The 22859-nt window shown below is 32.0% G+C and overlaps 1 protein-coding gene across 1 annotated transcript in view; it reads right to left on the bottom strand.

The window, feature by feature from the left end:
* LOC143386198 (roundabout homolog 2-like) overlaps positions 1-22859 on the bottom strand; it is a 144572-nt gene that overhangs the window by 105336 nt on the left and 16377 nt on the right. Inside the window, 1 exon segment of the mRNA XM_076841450.1 lies at positions 146-270. Coding sequence (XP_076697565.1) covers positions 146-270 — 125 coding nt within the window.

Genomic DNA, 22859 nt, shown 5'->3' on the forward strand with positions numbered 1-22859 from the left:
TCACTTATTTTAGAATCATTTGTCTTTCTTTTAGCAATAAAATAAGTTCAGCATCTGATAGCAATGGAGGCAAGGCAAGCTTCAGGGAGTACCAAAGTCAGCAAAGTTCAGAGACTTCAGAAAAGCAGTCTAGCCTCACACTCACCTGGCTGCCTTCTTTCTGCCAAAACACAGCTGGCTGGGGATTTTCTTTAGTTTCACAGGGAAATGTTGCAGTTCGAACTTGAGCAACAATCTGATCTCTTGGCCTAACCACAAACTGTGGAGGAGCTATAATTTAAAAGGAAAGAAAATGTGTAAATATCAACCATTGTCAAAGAAAAAGATATCAAAGAGAAAATCTGGCTCTGGGTGCATTGCTCAGTGCCAGAGAGCAATTTTTTACTTACTTGTATGCATTTCTTAAAACACTGAGGGATTGGGGAAATAATGTGAGAAAACTTATTAGCAGATCTATTTTAAATATTGTCCATTATATTATATCCCTGTGTCCCACCTACTTATATGGGAAAATTGATCCCTTATGATTCTAACATTTTTTATAAAAATGATTTGGTTATGTTTTTTAATAGAAAAACATGGAAAGGAGTCACTCCTTTACACAATTATCTCCTCCTTTAAAATCCATCTCCTAGTACACACTCATTTTATTACAATATTTGTAAGATATTGAATGAGGCAATGGGATGTCAGAAGGCATAAAATATGATCCATATTATTAAAATTCTTATATTCTGGAATTCAAGATTTGAAGATTAAAGACATTGAATTATTTAAGGGATGGAAGTTACATATTTGAAATAACAAACAATATAAATAAATGTATCAAATTAGAGCACCCCAGGGTTTAATCTATCTATATCTATATCTATATCAGAAGATATCTGTCTATCTATCTATCTATCTATCTATCTATCTATCTATCTAGATATAATACAAAAAGAAAGAAAGAAAGAGGGCAGGGATGGGGTAAAAATGCTAAGACAGAAAAATTTAGATTGGAACCTAATGATAAAGAGAGACAAAGGAGTAAAAAGCAAGAGAATGTATAGCTAGAAATGTTCCCAAGGACATCTTCTTCAGCACCAAACCCACATCAGTTGTAAACACCATGTGTATCCCATGACTTTTCTGATCATCTGTTTCTATTTTAACTAGTTGCTTATGCTAGAAAACTAAGACCAAGGAAACACTTTCAAATCTACTCTAAGTTTTAGAATCTGGTATACATCAGCTAAAAGGTGAGCTCTAAAGAACTCTGACAATCAGCAACATCCAATAAAAGAGTTCACCTGAATTTCTTTTACGTTTTTCAAGTGCATAACTGCAAATCTAAGAACAGAATAAATACATGGTGCCCCAAACCTAAAACCAATCATTCATCCTAACAAAAATGCTATCACTGTGAAAGCAGAGGTATTTTTCTCAAAAAGAATTCAGTGAGATTTGTATTGATTTATTTTTTTAGGTGTTCTATTTTCCTGGATCCTAATTCAAGATATCCAACACATACCCCAAGGACAGAAGGGATAAATCTACTAAGTGAAATTCTTTTCTATAACTAAAGATAATGGAAGACTCATTCTAACAGTACAGAGAACCCGGATTTATGGCTCTATTTGGACAGAGTGTGGTTTATGTTGCCTGGCATGCTCAGAAGATTACAGGCCTCTCACAATCTACTTGTTATTTCTACACACTTCTCCTGAATCAGCAGATACATTGATTTTTGTTCCATGTTTGCTAATATAAATGATAGTTTAAATCAATGTTACAAAATTACTTTAGGAAAAACTTTTAAAGCACAGCAGTATTCATTTTTCAGCAGAAATGTGAAACCACTGGATTATTTTTGCCACAGAAGATTAAAGGTTGATCTTTATCATCTATAATATGGGATTTTTCTAGAAAAAAATGTTATGAAATATTTAAGAATCAGTGTATAGTTGTATGAAATCCTAAAAAGAAAAGTAATAATGCCAATGTGGACATTAGCTTTTTGAGAAGTATTGAGGAATTTAGCTTATATGTCATCTTCAAAAATTAAAAACCCAATTCAGTCAAAATCAGTTATTTGACACTCTTTAATAAAAGTTGCCTGTTCAGCTTATTAGTTCATTTGCACAGCTTTGGGTGAGAAAAAATTTAAATTGGCCTATATAACTAGTTAGTAAGACATGAGAACCTGGTACTTAAACTATATATATATATATTTTAAAAAAGCAATAACAGATTGAAATCATCAAATAAAACATAAATGAAAACAGAGTTTTAAGCATTTTATTTTCTGTCATCTACCTGTCAGTAAAATCACTATCTGTAATTTAGAAATAGCTATAGACTTCGTTGAATTTGATACTTAAATGTTTGAAAATGTGTTTTAGAAGAGTGTTTTTGTAAAACATTTTTGAAATCCTCATCCTATAGTTTTATCACAGCTGCTAAAATACAGCCCGCCCCAAAAGGATTCAGAATTGGCCATATCTATGCATACACTTTCCTGAGAAGCTAGAGTTCTTCCATTCATTCATTCAAAATGTACTGACTGAAAACAAATTCTAAGACATTCTGCTTGTTTCAGGGCATGGGAAGCCAAATATAACATGGCACTTGAGTGGGGGTGTAGCTCACTATTAGAGCTCTTGTCTAGCATTCACAGGCTCTGGGTTCCATCTCCAGGACACCCAAAATAAAAGAAAAAAGAGAGGGGAAAAAAGAGGTGTTAGGAGGTGCTCTCGTCCTACTTGTCCTATGGCAGAGATTTCTCAGGAAACAAACACACCATTACACGATTTGTACAATAATAGAAAATGAGCTGTGTTTTGAAGCACAGGTAAGAGATCACTAGATGAAGAGAATTAAGGTCACAGAACAAAGGCACCAAACATAAGGCAAAGACCTGTGGAACTGGATTTGGTACAGGAAGATAAAGAGTTTTAAAAGTAGAAGAAACCTGGTGTACAGAGCTGATATAGATAAGACCAGATAATTTATACAAAGGAGTTGAAAATTGTGTCCTGAAAGCTATTAAGATCTTTTCAAAGATGATTTTGCAAAATAGATATCAGATATATGGTTTTAAAAAGAATGCTCTGGAAGCAATGTAGATGGTGATTGGAGATGATGATTAGAAAGACAGAGACAAAGGCTGGAACACCTTGGCAAGTTGGGACAGAAAATCCAGTGAGAATTGCTATGAGTAGCACCTAAAGAAAACATTTCATCAGAACTCCTACACAAAAATGAAGTGCTACAGTATCACAACATAATATTTACCACTCATGATATCATTCTGAAAGACCAGGAAATCATAATTTCTTGAACTTTTTTCCAGTTTTATATTTTTTAAAGACCACTAACCAAAAGCCATCAATCCTAAAAACTCTCTTTTTCCTGTGATATCTATTTATATTATACTTTAATTCTAAGTTATTATAAATATGCTCTATTTCTAATGTAAAATAACACAATTAGGTCCTCAAGATGACAATTCAAAACACAATTTAAACCCAATATGAATTAAGGATATCGAGTTATAAACTCCAAAAAATATGCTAGTTATAAAAATGGCAATTCTCTGATGTTTGTTAAGACAGATGACTATGAAATACATAATTATGTCCTCTCTAAAACATGAAAACATTAGACAAATTTCATGTCAATAGCCTCGTGGGTCTCAATAGAACCAGAATTGTCAGGTGTAAATTTTTTTTAAAGAAAACTAAAAATGTTGAATCATTTAGCAAAACAATCTAAAAAGCTTTTGAGTCTCTGAAAATGTATGTCCTTTTGTCACCCAAAGTCAGGCCAACAAATAAAATTGCAACGATCACTTTTACTTTTGTAGATTCTCTTTCTCTGCCCAAGATCTATATTGCAATCTTCTGTGAAGGCATATAAGCTCAAGGAATTTACTTTTGAGGTTTTAAAATGAAAAACAGCATCAATTATTCTTCTGATGACACTCCACAGTTTCCGCATCTCTGCCAGGTGGCAGTGAGAATGGTTTGAAAAGACAGTACTTGGCTGATGGCACCAAAGGGAGAGAGTAGACAGGGATGGCCTTTTATCAACACAGCATCATAGTGGGAAGTGGGATATACATAAAAGGGATTTTATACAATGGTTCTCATTAAATATGAAAAAAACACAATTAGGTCCTCAAGATGACAATTCAAAACACAATTTAAACCCAATGTGAATTAAGGATATTGAGTTATAAACTCCAAAAGAATATGCTAGTTATAAAAATGGCAATTCTCTGATGTTTATTAAGACAGATGACTATGAAATACATATTTATGTCCTCTCTAAAACCTGAAAACATTAGACAAATTTCCTGTAACTATGCTGCAATAACCTACTTGCCTGCTATGTCAAGTGATTATACCTTATTGCTTTAGCTATAAGAAGAAATGAGATGGAGCAGAGTGATGCAGTTCAGTATTTAATCAACACTTACACATTAAAAAACAATATCTCTATGAGAAAAGTATGTTGTGTGATTTCCAGAGAAGTAGACCTGATCTATAAAAAGGTCAATCAAGATTAGAGGTCTAGTCCAGTTCACTTGAAACTGTGTTTTGAGAATTTAAATACAATGCACAGCAAATTAGATTTGATTTCTGCGAAATTATGCTTTGATTCTGAATTCAGCCCAAGCTGGCTTCAATCAAAGTCATGCAACAGCTCTGTTATGCTAATGCTTGCTGGTGAGAGTGAGTGGGTGATATGGAAATCAGATGGCTGAACATGAGTAGGAAGCATAGGCCATGCATGGGGTGGGCTTTGAGATGAGGGGAGGGGGACCTTAAAGGTTCATCGCATCATGTTCAAGATGTTTCTACAGGAAAATATGACTTTGTATGGCAGGCATTAACATGGAGATAGTCATGCCGCAGTTAGGTACATTAATATGTGATACAGGATGGTTACAGGCACACTCAGCTGCTCCCTTTCTTTGGGTGTAATTTCATGCCTGAATGAATAAACTTTTGATTCAATAGTAATAAACATTTTGAACTTCTTGACAAACTGGAGTAGAAAAGAGTTTTTGCTATTTAATATAATTTACTTATTAAATGCTAATATATTCTGCAAACATTTAAAATGCAATCTCTTTGATCATTTGCTTGAGTCAAAGACTTGCTCAGTCACAAACTGTGCAATACAATGACAATAATTAACATTAATTGAGTGCTTATTAAGTGATATGGACTATGTTAAACAATCTACAGGCATTATTTTATTTAAAATTTGAAAACCTTATGTCTTAATGATTACCATTATGATATAAAGGCCAGTAAACTGAACTTTATAAAGGGTACACAATTTTCTTAAGGTTAAAGTCTTAGACTGGAAGATAGGTTTACTTTACTTTCATTTCAATGTCATAGTTGGACCTATTAAACACTGAACTGCTAGTTTAATTTGTTTTACTTCAAATTATAATCTGGTTAACTGAGAATTTTTCATATCTAGCATCAAATAATTGAGTCAGAAATTTAGGCTACAACTTCCCATAAGGTATAATATTTAAAAAATCATAACATGCTTTTCTTGAATAGCTGTTTTTATTATTTAAAGGAGCATAAAACCCATAATTTTTTTCTTTCTATACTAACTCTAAGTACAGCCTTTCTTAAATACACTTTCTTTCAAATAACCCTTGATTCAAAACCCTACAGTGCTTTTCATTACATGGCAATAAAAACCTACAATGCATATCATTGCAAGGCTTGCAACTCATTCTCTCCCAAGATTTTATCATCTTGACATTCATTTGTCCCCAGACTACTTCCAGAATTTCAGTAGACCAGTCTTCTCTCCATCACTCACATATATATTGGCTTTTCTTATGCTTAACCAATCTTGATATCTATTATCTTTTGATTCACCTTGTCAACAAGGATTTACCTGAACACATCCTGACCTTGTAGTTGCCCTGGCTTGCATTTTCTCTCTCTTTTTTTCTCTATTTTCCCCCATTTACATATCTTACTCAGATCTGTAGTACATTCTTATTGGTGTGAAGTGTTGTTTACCACCTTGCACTGAAATGTTGTCGTTATTTGGCCTAGAAAATCTTCTAAGAGAGAATTTCTAAGTAAAGGGCATAGATTAGGAAATTTTTAAAAATGGATCTATAGAAAATATTCAATATTTTTTCCATCTCATTTTACTCAAAGCTTCTGATTTTTTCACCAATACTATTGGTAATAATTTGGATGGAGGGAAATGACAGAAAATGTAGGAAAAAAATAATTAACCAATTTGAACATGACTATATAACTATAAACAAGTACCTACCATCCCAGAGGAACAAAAGCATATAGACAAAAATAGGCATTTTATAGCAATCAGACCTAGAAGTCCTGGCAAAATGTTAGTAGACTTGCCTTTACCAACAAGAAACAGGCAGAAGTCATTTCATTACAATGCAGTATACTCTAGGAATAAGAGGTAAATGTTTATTCAATCTAAAAACAGTAGAGTTTGACTTCTAATTGATAAGTGAATGTTTTGAACTTATTTAATTTTATTTATTTTTTTACTATTTAACATTCACTTGAGTTCATATCATTTCTTTTAATATTGGAAATGCATACATAATGTCATAAAATATTTGATTTGAAGCATATTAATACATAATTCATCTCAGAGGAAAGAATGCATTTGTAATGGAAAATATAAATTTGGAATATAGGATTTAAGATAATACCAATATCTATACCTTTTCTTTTGACAATAATATAATTTGTAAAACCATAAACAGATATATATTTTTTCTGACATCTTTTTTTTTTTATTCGAAACAGGGTCTCACTAAGTTGCTGAACGCCTCACCATTGCTAATGATGGCTTTGAACTTGCAGTCCTCCTGTCTCAGCTTCCAGAACCATGCCTGGCCCACCCCCAAACACACACTTTTCTGATATCAAAATGAAGATGGAAAAGTACTATATAGTTTACTAGTTTCATAAATTTGAAAAAGTAAAGTAAATGGTTAAAGAGAATAGAATGATCACAATGAATGAGAGTCTTAGATTCTTCATCTAATCAGACTTCACATCCTACTCTTCACCTATCAGAGGTCACATACATAGGAGCATCCATTCCTTGTGTGAATAATGATGCTGCTGTCATTTAGTATTACTCTGTGGATTTCTTACTTCCTCCTATGGAATTTGTTAACTTTGGGAAGACTACAATTTTAGAGGGTTCATATAATACTTGAAACCCCAAAAACACTCTCAATTATTCCAAATCTGATGATCAGAGTAGGCAATGAAGTGAGCCAGTTATTATCTAGTGTGATCAAAGTGGACTTCTTAATCACATTGTAGAGCAACTGTAAAAGCAATTCTAAGAGAAGCTAGAGGAAGGAAAGAGGGAGAGAGGGAAATTATAGAGGGACAAAGGGAGGAAGGATAGAATTTTATTCTTTTTTATTGATTAAACAGGTAAGAGGAAGGGTGAGAGGTTGTTCTTCACAGAGAGAAAAACATATGTTTTATGTTAGAAATATAAAATTCTTTCAATGGCACCAGGGTTCCATTAACCTCACCTCCTTCTTTGTCACCACTGGCAATCTAGATCATTCCACATTTTTAGTCAGTTTGTTAAACAAAAAGGATCATATTAGCGAACCCACATATTTTTCTATATTAATTGTCTTTACTTGTTTTACAAAGCCTTCTATAATCCTATGATGGTATTAAATATTTCTACATTGCAATATTTTTTTCATCTCATTATACTCAAAGCTCCTGACACTTTTCCACCAGTGATACAGTTGGTCATAATTAGTATAAGTAGTATACCTACTTCATCATATAACTCAGGCATGTTTATAGAAATTTAAGCTTTATTATATCTTGGATTACCAAAGTAGATTTAATTTCGATTGTAGGTAAGTACAGAAACTCATACTTGATTCAACATACAAGTTGCATAGAACAACTGAACTATAAAAAAAAATAAAAATATACATTGAAAACTTTCTGGAAACATCTATAAACATTTTAAGAAATTTTGAACTTCTAAGTACCACTTCCCTATATTTTCTGTTTTTTATCAGAATAATTTTTTTTTTACTCTTTAGGGAACTCTTGATTTGCAAATGAAATATTATTAATTTTAGAACTAATTGTTTATCAAGACAATATTCACATAATTCAGAAAAGAACGATCATATTTTTGACCAGCAAATGGAGAATGTTTTAAAAGTTTGTAAAAAAAAATATCAAGGTCCTATGCTGCTAAACTGGGGAAATAAGATTTCTTATATTGGGGGTAGAAGGGGTCATAACTGTGCAAGTGAGGAGGGGAAAACTATAGCCTAAAAAATGCCTCTTCAAGTAAATGGTGAGACAAGACATCCACTTTCAGTCACTTAACCTGTCAACTTGCCAGAACTGTCACATCAGCATTCCAGGAAAATCAGGAAGGCTGATCACATCCCATTATCTCATTTTTTAAAGAAAGATTGCATTAAGATGCCAATCAGAAAAAGGAAAAAGGAAAAATTTTTTGCAACCCAGGAACCATTGTACTGATGCTGAAGGATTGCTTAGTTAATGGAATTTTAACATGCAACTGAAATGTTTCTTAATAACATTAATTACACGCTTAGTAAGGCACCATCCTAACTCATTAATGCCTTCTTTTTGTTGTATTTTATCTCCTACTAGCAGAATGAGGAATATGTGATTGGCCTATTACCATTAATGTTGCTTACTATTTTTATGGCACTATTTAAAGCTGCTTGCATAAACATTTTCTATGCAAGTCTTACCTATGTATGCATATGTGTGTATCAATTAACTGTGCCAACATTTGGCATGCCCCTACCACATGTAAGTGTTATGCTAGAGCTAGAAGCAGCAGAAAGATTAATACAACAACATATTTGCAGATAAAGAACGAATCATTTTGTAGGATAGAAGAAAATAGCATCACCAATAAATCTTGGAAGCAATATTTGCCAGATAGCCTAATGTGCATTCAGATATATTTTAACTCAAATTTTAATTTAATTTGCTAGTTTATATATTTTTAATGAATATAATTATGTACCAGTCCCTTGAGTGACCTTTAATATGTTTAAGTAAGTAGTGTAGTAATTTAAATGTCATGCATGTAAGACTGAGGTGTAATACATATCACAATATATTTTATAGGATATAAAAACATACATATCATAGAGTTTCTTGCTGTCTACAAATTACAATAATGTATAAAAATTTAAATTTCTACCTTTTTTAAAGGAATGACTCAGATGTTCATGTGTTTTATTCTGTCTACATCCAGTGAAATCTCTTAATTCTCATCTTATTGGACAGTTTCAGGCCACAAAATTTACATTATTACAATATTCAAAACTTATAGTACTTTAGGTACCAAATTAAAATATTTAGTTTCTGTTTTAATCCTATGTGGAGAGATTCTAAAATTAATGAGATTTAAACTTTTTGATGTTTGGTTTAAGATAATGTAGTCAATATATTTTGCTCTATTTTCCTCTAGTTATTATAAGAAAAGAAATAAATAATATGGAAAAGCTACTGTAAGCCAAAACAACAAACTGTATGGTATCCCTGCTAAACAGGTTCAAGTCGGGAAGAGAAAGAGGAAGCAAGGTGAACATCAATCAGCATAACCAGCCTCCATTCTCTATCACTAGTCATGTCACTATAATCTCCTGTCACATTGCAAAAGCTAGTCATTTGATCCTTTAATCATGATTTTGAAAATAAGAGACATGACTACATAGAAAACCAGCTAAAATTTAGAAGAAAGGAAGGTGAACTTAAAGAAAGAAAAAGCCAAGCGTCCTGTGGTGGGCAGAATTCTAAGGTGACCCACATGACTTCCGCTTGCTGGAGTTACTCTCATGATCATGTTATGTTACAAAAGAGATTCTGAAGATATAACTGAGAGTACAAATCAGTTAACCCAAAGACAGGAAGATGAGTCAGTTGGGCCTAACTTAACCCTATGAGATTTTTAAATAAGTAGATTTTCTCTAGTACCAAAAGGGAAGCAATACAAAATTAACACATAAGAATTCAAGAAACCATTGCCAATTTTGAAGGCCCTGTAAGCCATATAGGAAGGCTGAAGAGTGACCTCTCAAAACTGTGGGTGACACTGACTTGCAGCCAAGGAATTGGGGACTTCAGTCTACAACTGCAAGGAACTTAAGTCTGCCATCAACACAAACAAAATTTGAAGTGGTTTCTTTCGGAGAGTTTCCAGAGAAGAGCTTAACTGGGTATATGTTTTGATTTTCACCTGTTGAGACCCTAAGCAGAACCCCCCCTGCTTTTACCTGTCTGTTCTTTGTATCTATAGAATTTTGACTTAATTAATGGATATTGTTTTATATTTTATTTTTAAAAAGAGAGCGAGAGCAAGCAAGCGAGAGAGAATCTTTAATATTTATTTTTTAGTTTTTTCAGCGGACACAACATCTTTGTTTGTATGTGGTGCTGAGGATTGAACCCAGGCCGCACACATGCCAGGCGAGTACGCTACCACTTGAGCCATATCCCCAGCCCTGGATGTTGTTTTAAATAGCTCAGTTTGTGACGATTTTCTCTCAGTAATAGAAAACTACCATGCCTGAAAGCCATCTTCATTATGAAGAAAGGAATATAAAGGGAAGATGAGGAGGTAGTTTCATGTGGGAAAGCAGAGAGCTCAAACCTAACAAAGATTATTGTTTATCAGCAGAGTCAATAAAACACTAAAAAGAAATTGATTTTATTTTTTTCATAAAGGAACCAATGTAGATGCTCTTCAATAGATGATGGATAAAGAAACCGTGGTATATGTACACAATGGAATATTACTATAAAAGAAAACAAAATTATGGCATTTGCACATAAATGGATGGAGTTGTAGAATATCATGCTAAGCAAAGTAAGCCAATCCCCCCAAACCAAAGGCCAAATGTTCTCTTTGATAAGTGGATGCTAATCCATAATGGGGAGTTGGGCATGTGATGCGTGGAGGAACTCTGGATTGGGCAAAGACAGGGAAGAGAGAGGAGGGAGCATGAAGATTTCAAGAAATGATGGAGTGAGACCGACATCATTATACTAGGTCATGATTGCATCAATGGTGTGACCCTACTTCATGTACAACCAGAGAAACATTCTGCTGTCATATATAACTGATTAGAATGAATAAGCTTAAAAATTAAGAAAAAAAGAGATATTTAAGATTGCATTCCAAGCAAGGGCTAGCAAATGACCCTCATACTTTCCTCTTTCTCTTCTCTAAACATGCAAACTGTAGTCTTCTGCACTCAACTAGATAATTACCAGATAAGGTTTTAATAGGATCTATGCAAAACAAAATAAATATATATATTACTGAACTAATTATTTAATTAAAGAGAAAAAGGAAAAATAATTAATCCAAGAGAAATGACCAGTACCTTCTAGGAATTATCAAAGAAACACAGACATACTTTACAATAGTTGAGCATATTTTAAAGGAAAGTACATACAATGAAGTTTTTCTTCTACAAAAGCAACAAACAAATTCATAAAATTGGATTAAGTAAATGGATTAAGTGACACATGAGATTAAGAAAGGTATGTAAGGGCTCAGCAAGGAAATGGGGAAAGAAAGAGAAAAACAATAAATTATTTTAGTAAGAAGAAATACGTGATGATTATAATTTAAAAAGGAAGGTGAAAACTGACATTAAAATTCACACATATGAAATAAAATTCTTACCTTTGAAATTATTACAGCATAGTCAGTAAACATGGAATGTAAACAAAGGAAAGCCAATATACAAAGTATGTCTGAAGGAAATAAGTGAAAGAAAAATATTCAAAGATAAAACAGAAGGAAACATCCTTTAAGGATTAACTTAATTATGATCCTATAGATTCAGGAAGCTTTTGGTGTCCGTAATCCAGAAAATATATTTGGAAGAATATGCAAAGAGATATCCCAACCAAGAGGGAATTGTTGTGTAAGTACCTTTCAATTCCAAAACAAGAGAATATGTCATCCAGTTATGAGAAACAAAAAGAAAAGAAAGAAATATGTGATTCAATAATTCTTACCTAACCTTCCCTATAGAGACAATGGACAGATGCTGTCAAGAACATAAGGCTAAAACTGGCCCAGCAGAAGTAATCTGAAATTGTTTTTCACTTTAAAAATAAGTATTAGTTTAAGCTATCTTGAACATTTCACATAGTGGAAACTCTATTAGAATATGCATTTTTACCCATAATTTTGTAAAAATATACGGTGTGATGAAAAACATGATATTTATTTAGTAATAGTTAATCAGGACTCTGTATAAAGTAGCTAATTAGTGCCAGGTACAAGAAACATCAAGAACTTGAAGGAAAGAAAAGATTAGCCCAGGTTATGAGGTTCAGTTTGTCCAACAAAGAAAGAATGCAAGGAATAAAATTCTAGGTCTCCTTCCAAAACACACTCAGAACACCTTTTACAAACAATACATCTCAGCATGCTGCATAATAACCACGTTTTTTTTTTTTTTTTACTTGAAAGCAACTATAATTTTTCCACTTCTAATTTAAATTACATTTAGCACATTACAGTTTCCACATTTCAAGGTAGGGTGGGATATGAAGGTGTCAAAAATATCTGTCAACTTGTTCCTTAGTAATAACTGATTTATTATTTGTCTTGAATTATTATTTTATTCACTCATTTTTATTGTTGTTGTTGTATTTCTTGGTGGCCTCAGGAATAAAATACGTTAGAACATGTTATTCCAAAACTGCCTCAACTCATAAAATAGAACTTTCTAAAATGAGAATATGTTTACTTTTGTGCTTAAGCAGTTAAAACATTGAAAAATTATGTCCCTATAGATGTCTGTTTTGACTAGTGGCAGATTCTATAAAATCATAATCGAAAAATGTGGAATTTTGCCAAGAACATGATTTTCTCAATATTTATGAATTTTTCTGTAACCAATTATATTCTACTATCAAAAAGAACATACTTTTATATCACTGAATTGGGAAAAAAGTTTTTTTATAAAGTTGTGTACTGTAAGTTTGTTTGTGATATTTCAAACACGTTTCACCTGATATATTCAGCTTTTTTTGGTCTCTCTACTTGAGGCAATAAGCAGATAGCATATGGTGTACAAGATATAAAATGAGGCAGGGCTCAGCATCACAAGTAAGGCAGCTGGTCGATTTGACAGTTCTTTTCCAAATTACTCATCATGTTTTGAGTTGCTGCTAGGAAAAAATGTGTTGCCCATCTCCAAAATAGATGTTCTTTTTTATTTTTAAGCTTGGGAAAGGCTTCCAATAGGAAAATAAGACAGACAGGTAAAGGAAGCAAGATATTTATGCTTATTAAGACCATGTTTTTTTTTTTTCTTGTCAGTTCCTTCATTGGAAGAGTTTTCCACATAAACAAAAGAACATTTCAACATTCTTAGTTAACTATGCCTTACAATGCACTTGTGCTTTTCTTAGAAGGAATGTCTTCGAAATAGTAAAAATGGCTTTTTAATTGTCAAAGTGGCATTGGTCTAGATTTTTTGGAAACCAATAAATACAGAGGTTGAATTAAAGGGCTCTTTAGGAGATGTTGGTAACATTACAGATGAATAATGCAATCTGGAAAATATTGGTTTCCATTGGCAAGTGTATAATGGACTGATTTCAGCAATATTTTTCCACATTGGGGATCCTCTTAAACAAGTTTTATAGAATCTCCAAAGTAGAGTCTTTAACTCATAAGAGTCATTCATTTAAACAAACTCCCAGTTGGGGTTTTTAAAAGATTTCTAAGTGGGACTTTCCATAGACCATCAGGAAGTTTCATCTGGTGTAATGCCATGATGATTTTCCGAATTTGTAAGAATTCTAGAATCTGCAATGATTTCTAAAGAAAGCTTTGCCCTCTCTGCATTTTCTCTAAGCTTTATGTGCTGGGTACAAATTTTTTCACCAGACATATTGGAATTAAAAACTAGCTTCTGTTCGCAGTCTATGGTGTCTACAGAATATTCTTACTATCACCTGAAAGTTTAAAAACTTTCTTCTGAGTCCACTAACAATAAAAGTTCAAATACCTATAGTTCCTAAACTTAAATTGATGTAAGAATTTGATAGAAAAAACAGACTAATTTCCCAATTATCATTCTCTTTTTTAGTAATTCAATAAAAATGTATCTAAAATTCAGTTTTCAAAATTAATAGTAGTTGTCAAGTATAAAGTATAGTTATTCATATTTCTGAACACTGTTATAAGGCATTCGAGATAGATTTATGAAATGACAGACTTTCTCGAGTAAAATGCAATGTGTCAAGAAGCTATTCTTTATTTCCAGTCCAATGGGAATTTAAGAATCATTTCAAACAAGAATAAAAAATGAAAATAACTTTTAAAAGTACTTGTAGGTGACAGATAAATCCCTATACTCTGTGTACATCACATTGTTTTCATCAATGTACTGTTTTCTTAGCTTAAATGTTTTAAATACATAAAAAATTATTAAAATATTGTTTTATGTTCTGGAAATATTTGATATAAATTAACTGGTAACAATATAGCAGACTCAGGATTTGCTGTATAAAAATCTATAATTTATATGTGATATTTTTCTATTCATTTGAGGTCATGATCTTATAATTAAAATTGATACCTAAGCCTAATCAAATTGAATTTTGAGGTACTTATTGCCAACCTTTCAATTGACAAATTTTCACATCGAATCATGTATCTTTATATATTTATTATAAAATCCATAAGTTTAATATTTTAAAATAATTTCTAATTAAAGTTGTAAATTTATGTTACTTAGTTATCAAGAGTTCCAAAAAAAATTCAAATTGCTTTAATCCTTGTCAATTAATGTTATATTTACATTTACTCTTATTCATTCCTTAAATTTGTTATATATAAATGATTCTGCTTTTGATTTTGTTTTTTTGGTCTGTTTTGAGACTTGATCTCACTAATCTTGTCCAAGCTGGCCTTGGATTTATAATCCTCCCACCTCAAGTCTCCCCAAATAGCTGCTATTTTAGACATGTACCACCACACCTGACTTGTATAAATTTCTTCACTTATATTTTATTATACAACATTAATAAATAATGAAATACTTTCTTGGACACATAAATAAGTCCACCCCTGAACCAGAAAATGTTTTCACAGATGCTGAAACAAGGAAATCAGAGAGAGTGATCATGGAGCCTACTGTCAGTTTGTTCTCAGGCTTTCTCTGTTATCTCAATTTTCCCTTTCTCTTCCATATTTTAGATACTATTCCATTGACAACCAAGTTATCATTCCTAGGATTTTTTTCAAATACAAGAAAATGAAAATTAAATATTATAACAATATAGTCCACAATTTTCAAATAACATGAATGTTCCTAGAAAAAAAGAGCCTGGTACTTTATTTTTCAAATAACTTTAAGTCATAACCATATTTCAATATATCAAAATGCAAAATAGTGTCTCAGAAACAAGGAATACATTAGCCAGTATTGGCATATAGAACACTTTTCAAATACATAATCAATTATAAGCTCAATCCAGTCTTGCAGCAACTTTGATAAGTCAATAATATTTTGTCCGTTTTACAGAAGAGATGATGAAAGTTTCAGTTATTCAAGAGCTAACGTAAGAAAGTACTGGTCAGAAATGGCATATCAGAAATTCAGATTGGGACACTAAAGTTCTATTTATGATACTTGCTATTAATGAAACAATGTACTATGTGATAATAATGTCTGTGACTATTTCAAAGAAAGATAGGGGGAGGGTTATGAATTTGGATCAATATATATCAATGTCAGCAATTTAAAGTTATTATATTAAGGAAAGTTTTTAAGCTAGCTGGAAAAATTTAAAAATTCCTAAAAACAAAAAAATTTGTTATTTCTTAGTATATTAAAGAAGCAATATGTAGAATTGATCCATTCATTCATTCAGCCATGTACACATCCATCTGTTAATTTACTTATCACACAATTAGCAATATTTCGCTTATTTAAATGTATTTTTTGGGTTAAACTAAAATTCAAATCTGACACAAAAAGATTAGTAAATCAATGAATTTGAAAATATTTTATCAACCACATACTCATGAATAATTACTACCTAAATTTCTGCAAGCATAAGCTCTTACTTCAATTTTGCAAAGCCAAATGAAGAATGAGATATGTTAAAAACACAAACATTAACTTTTCATGCCAAAAACCACTGCTCTCTTTTCCCTTATACACTAAGGGTCACAATCTATTCACAATAAGTTAAAGCGTTCTACTTAATTTTGTTTATATAGGCATGCAGATAACAGGTGTGTAGCAGGTAAAAATACTCCTAAAGAACTGGGAGTCTGTGTAGGTTAAAATAAAATAAGTGATGAAAGTAATAGAATTGCTTAAATGATCTTATAAGATCTTATGATCTTTTGTCTTAACCAATACCAAGCATAAATAGTAATTGATTCTTTTATACATACAAGGAAAGGAAAGAATTCCATTTTTCCCCTTAAGAAAAGTTAGCATTTTATACCATAAATCATTCATTTATACATTTATATGACAAACTGACACCTACACACTGCTTTGTAGCAAAAGTCATTAAAAAAATGGTTTTTCAGAGTGACAAAAAAGTCAGAAGAATTTCTATGGTAGACAGTCCCTCCAGTAATATTTGAATATGGGTGAATAATTATATTTCTGTCAAATTCTACTATGCATGAATTATGAAGCGTTGTAAAAAGCCATGCTAAATGGATAAAAGGATGACTACTTACCAACAGGGTGAGCTGTAGACATTACAATGGTGTGGTGAGAACATAAAAAAGAAGTTTAAGAAAAAAGAAAGAAAAAAAATTATAAGAATGCATGATCATGATGTGTAATGTTACAGTTAAGTAATGAACAATAGAGTGATTTCTAGTCTCATAATTTATGAACAAGGACGTCTGAGTTTGAAAAAAAGTTATAAATGTGCTCCCAAGAAAAATATCATTTTGGCTCTCAGGACTAATGATCAGCAACTTTTATTAATTCAGGTAGTTTCATCACCATTACTTACTACAGTTATTAGGTCAAAGACCTTGAGTTCAACAGCCAAGTTCTATCCCAAAGTTAAGAACCTGCTGAATATAATCATTCAAGTCACAGACTAGCAAATGTCATGTCAATAAAAGAAGGCCTCACTGTCTGATTTAAATAGCAATTGGATTTTAAGCATGGTTAGTCAGAACCATTACAAGGACTACAGAAAAGCCCCTGACGCTGATTTTCAGTCAGTAATAAGTTAAGATCACATCACTTTTCATCCGTGGACAGGGTGGATGAAAATATAACAAATAGGTTGAAACATCCTTAGAGATTTCAACTCAGTAGCTCCCTAACTACTGTTAAGCTTTTTTCTTCTTTTGGCAGAGGCCAAGAAACAATGACTGACAAGTTGATTCTTGTTCACACTGTGAATGGCTTTCAAACCGATGCACCAACAAATTATTATTTTTTTATTATATCATAACTTCCAATCACTAAAATCAGTAGTAATAGGCTTCCCTTGTTATTAATGCACAAAAATTGTAAGAGAGATACATGGGCTTAATAACATTTTCTTTAAACAGAATAATGTCAAATCTGTGAAGATAGTAAACCATTTTATATAAAATAGAGGTGAATATTTTAAAACAGGCTGTTCCATTATCCAGAGAAGAAGAAATATATTTATCGGCATTTGAACTGTATGAAATCTTAGAAAACTCTAGACAGACAATGAGGAAGTTATTGGCTGGTCTAACATAGAGTCCTTCTAAGATCAAAGGCTACCTCTAATGGTAGTGGAGCAACATTTTAACCCTAGTTCTTTATTGTGGGATTTGGGACAGGCTACCTGATTTTTTCTTGCTAGATTCCTCATCTGTGAAATGATAGATAATACCTTATGATGTTGTAAGGGTTTAACAGGTTAATTTGTGAATTGTATTTATCATATGTAGAGCAGTAAATAAATCTTGGTTTTCAGTGTAGTAGTCACCACATACTTACAGGTGTAGTTACTCTTGGAGAAATACAATTTAAAAATGTCAATATTTGTCTTGACTTTTTAAAGAGACACAATATTCACATAACATTTATTATGTTTATTTTTATAATTATTATGTTTTATTTTCAGTTATTTCTTTTAATTTTTACTGTGCCTAAATTAAAAATTAAACCTTATCATAGATAGGTTTATATAGAAAAAAAATTTAGTGAATGTGGTTTCAGGAATCCATTGAGTGTCTTTGAACAAAAACCCTGTGGATGGTGAGTACTATTGTATTTAGTAAAAGAGTCAAACAAAAAATAAAAAAAGACACGATTTAGCAAATTTGGGCCAATTGTAATTTTTTTCACTATTTTATTTCTGGAAAGAAAAATCACTATGTGTAAGTAGTAAAAGATATACTCAGAATACTCCTCTCACTCCCCATATTATTCCGGAGAGAGCAATTTTCTTACTTTGTGTGGTGTGTATATACTTCACCTTGCTAAACAGAGTGGTAACTATATTTTACAGGTAGTTGCCTCTGATTTTCAACATTCATTTCTTTTAACTACTTTCAATTTCTTAGATGTGAGGTAAACACAAATGCAGGACAGAATTATTTATTTTCTGCAGGTATACCCTTCTTTTCCACTGTTTAGCATGTCTGTATGTATACAGCTGAAATTATATCATAATGATAGCAAATTGCAGAATTATGAGATATTCTTTTTTTGAAATAGAAAATTGGGAGACTTTAATAGCAGATGCTGCATTATGAACACAATTTACTGGAATTGCTCTTCTCTAATCATATAGAAACCATGTTACATCCTAGGGAGGTTATAAAAATATACAGAAATCCATTTATCCTCTGAGGAAATTGAGGTCTTAGTTAGAATAATGACAAGGACTTGAAATCGAGTTGGGAGACCTGACATCATGGATTGAGACATCATACACTATCGATTTCATTCTATGAAGCCACAACATACTGAATACATAAATAAAATAAGAACAATGATTACCACATGTCTATAATTTTAATATTCTCTTGACATTCCTTAGACTTTTTCAAAATGGAGCTTGTATATTTGTATAATAAAAATTCTATAATCCCCATTTCCAGGTTAAACTGAGAACTAAGAAATATTTACAAGTGGTGCTTTTGTTGTAAGTTGATAAAAAGATTATATGAATATAAAATAATTTCTTTACATTTCCTGTTTACAGCTAAAAAGTCAACCTATTCAATAGAATATGCAGTTCAAACAATAGTCATTTCTTTTCTATATCATTCAGAATGCAAACTTCATATAATAGTTAAATATGCTCTTTTAGAAAGCATTGCATCAAATAGAATATACAATTTTATTTCTTGCCAGAGGAAAACTCTAATGTTGATTTCTCTGTGTATCTTCCTAAAAAGTGAAAAAATGTTCCTATAAAAGCTTGCATTTTTAATGTGGTCTTTCACATTTGCATTATTTTAAGCCTTTACAAATTAATGAGTTTCAATTACTTTAGACTCCAGTTTTGATTTTTAACATCACTATGATTCAAACTGCAATTCTGTGACTATCTGAATGCTGGGCTTCCTCATATAATATATTTTAATTCTGTATAAATTCTGGACAATTCTGGCATCTCAGAAAATATTTCAAAAGATAATTACTTCATAGAAAAATATTTTAAGCATTATTATTTAAACTTGCAAAAGCACTATTTTACAATACCCTGCATTTGATATAATGCCACCTGAGTTAAAAAAGATCAAAATATTACCTTAAGAAAATTTGCAGACATTTCTCAAGATAATAGTCATTCATTTCCTTTGCTATCAACAGCTTTGGAAGCAGTTGTTAGAAATACATTTAATCTCTTTTAAACTGCAGCTCCTTAAGTTTGATGTGATCACTAAACCAAAGATTTTCTAATCTACAGATTTAGTTAGCAGATGCAGTTAGCGCTATTCTCACAACATTAACAGGCACATATATCTAATTTAAATTTCTTTCTTAAAAGATTGTAACAGAATGCTTCTGGCAAGAATAATTTTCATATTAACACAACAACAAATGAAAATGAAAAACTTTAACTTAGATGTTTTAAAACTCCTAGAAAACCAGATGGAGAAAAGTCTATGAACGAGTAGACATTAAGCAAGACACCACAAATCTCTCATTCTTTCAACAGGTTGGGAATTCCCTAATGACATAGGCAATATGAATACATTTTATTAGTATTATATGAATATTTATTTACTATGTTTTCCATTATCAAATATTAAAAACAAGTTGTTATGAAATATAACTGTCAAGAGGTTTTTTGCTATAATATTTTACCTACCATCCATGTTTTAAGGGATAGATTTTGATCAATCATAGCTGGATGTTCCTATAACTAAAGCAATGGATATTGACATCCAAAATTTTGGATAGTTTAGGGGAAAAAAGGATTTTTATTTAATCAAAGAAATGCCACAGAATTTGACTCTTAATCGGATTATTGCCTATGCAGTAAGATTCTGTCTCACACTTCCTTCTTTAGAATTCTACAATATGTTGGTTAATTCCAAAATGTTAATGAATTTGTACCTGCAAAAGAATAACTGTCTCTGTATACTGGGGTTAACACAGTTTGGGTCTCACCTATCAATGTGAAAGTGACTTGCAAACTGTCTATCTGCAAATGATTCAGTGCTGAGCACTACAAGATGACTGGCTTACTGTCTTTTGAGACCTTATCTCTTAACAAGAGAAACACCAATATTGTATGCTCACCTTATTTATCTTCCCTAAATGCCAGTTGGGGGACCTTTTCTTTTGTTACAATCATTTCCTAGGTCTTTAATTATATCTTAATGCTGATGATGCCCAAATTATAACTTCAAGCTCAACTCCTTCCTTGTACTCGAGACCTACATATCCAAATGCCTGCATACCAACTCCATTTAGATACTCAAATGGCATCTCAAAACCACTCAAAACCATGCTCTTAATTCCCACCCTTCTGTTTCAGTATGGCTCCAGTATTCCAGTAGTTTAAGACTAAAACTTCAAAATCATCGCCTAATTCTCACTCTCCAAACATTCCACACCCATCCAACACCCTTCAATGTGTCCATGATCTAGTCAGGCTTCGTTGCCCCAAGGAAGACTCTCAGCGATGGCCAGTACAGCTCTCACCAGCACTATTGCAATCACTTTCTGACTAACGTGCAAGATCTACCTTAACCCAGTCAGTACACTATCTTCATTATTCAACGGGCAGAGGGATTAATTTAAAATCTCTCACTAAGTAATTTCTACTTTGTGCAAATCAGATCAAATTCTCTTCACAAGATCTGTGTCATTTGTATTGTGTCCTCACCCATCCTCAGTTCATCCTGTTCTCCTGACTTACCCTGCTCAACCACCTACACCTTCTTTCTGATACTTATATGAGCTGTTTCTTAGTGCTCTTCAACTCATTTCTCCTGTTTTGGAAATTCTTCCCACGGATTTGTACATTCTTCTTTCTTTGAGCCACATTATCAGAGAGTTGTTCCAAGAGACCCAGTATCACCTGCACCCCCTGTCCATTTTTCTTAATAACCTGCATTATGTTATTCATTATTTATTACTTATCTTCAACTCCTGACCAAAATATAAGTCCCCCAGGTCTGGGCCTTGGTTTTTTACTGGGATTTCACTGGCACAGAAAAATAGCTCCTGAAATAATGCATGAACACAATAAAAATTTATTGAATTAATTCATAAAAGCCACACAAAGGGATGGTGTAGGGAATGTGGTAAATATGAGTTTCATTATAGAGGTTTCCTAGGGTGATATCCATTTATGTGGTGGCTAGAAATGAACTCTTAAGCTCAAGGAATATGCTCCTTCTACAGTCTCTAGAATTCCCAGGAATGGAGGGAAAGAATGTCTCCCCTACAGATCTTGCTTTCATCATTTTTAAAAAAAAATTATGACAAATATGCTTGAAGAGAAACAGTATTACTAGTGCATTCAATTACAAATCATATCTCCCCTCAAATCCTGACTTAGACGGAGAAGCCATAATTCAAAATTTAAGATTACCTCAGAGATTTCCTGAAGGACAGTGACTGTTGATTTGGCAATGCTGGAACTCACTTTGCCTCTGTGCCTCATAATGTACATATTCCCTTGATCCTTGGACTATGGAATGTCTATGCTGATCTGCCACTGTATATTTGATGAACTAACTCTAAGAGGACCTGGATTTTACCCCAAACTTAACTGAAAAAGCTTGGATTTGGTTTTTACATTTGTTTGATTTTTGCACTTTTAGTTTTCTGCACATTGTCTTCAACTCCACAAGAGGTGACTGAATCAAAATCTTTGTCTTAATTTTCTGAGTCTTTTGTTTATTTCTTTATTATGCACCAGTGGCTTATAATTTTATTTCTTTTCTTTCAATATCTTTGTAAGTTTGTTGCCATTAGTGCTTCTTAGATTATAAAGAAATGCTGCTATAGTTTCTCAGAGCAAAACGTTTTTATAGCCAGAATGTGCATTTCTTCTATTAATTTCTCTGGCTGAACCATTTTTTCCCTTAATTTCTCAATTACTATTTATATAATAATAATAATAATAATAATAATAATAATAATAATAATAATAATAAATAATTACTATTTATTATAGAATAATTTCTCAATTACTATTTATTATAGAATAATCAAAAAAATTGATGTCTTAACTTTGGATTCCTGTAAGGCTTCCCAGCAAAAGTGATGGCAACTGTAATTATTAAGTATCTGTAAATAGATAGATTCCTTATTGTCTTACAATGAATTA

Source organism: Callospermophilus lateralis, unplaced genomic scaffold, assembly GCF_048772815.1.
Source record: "Callospermophilus lateralis isolate mCalLat2 unplaced genomic scaffold, mCalLat2.hap1 Scaffold_831, whole genome shotgun sequence".
Lineage (NCBI taxonomy): Eukaryota > Metazoa > Chordata > Mammalia > Rodentia > Sciuridae > Callospermophilus > Callospermophilus lateralis.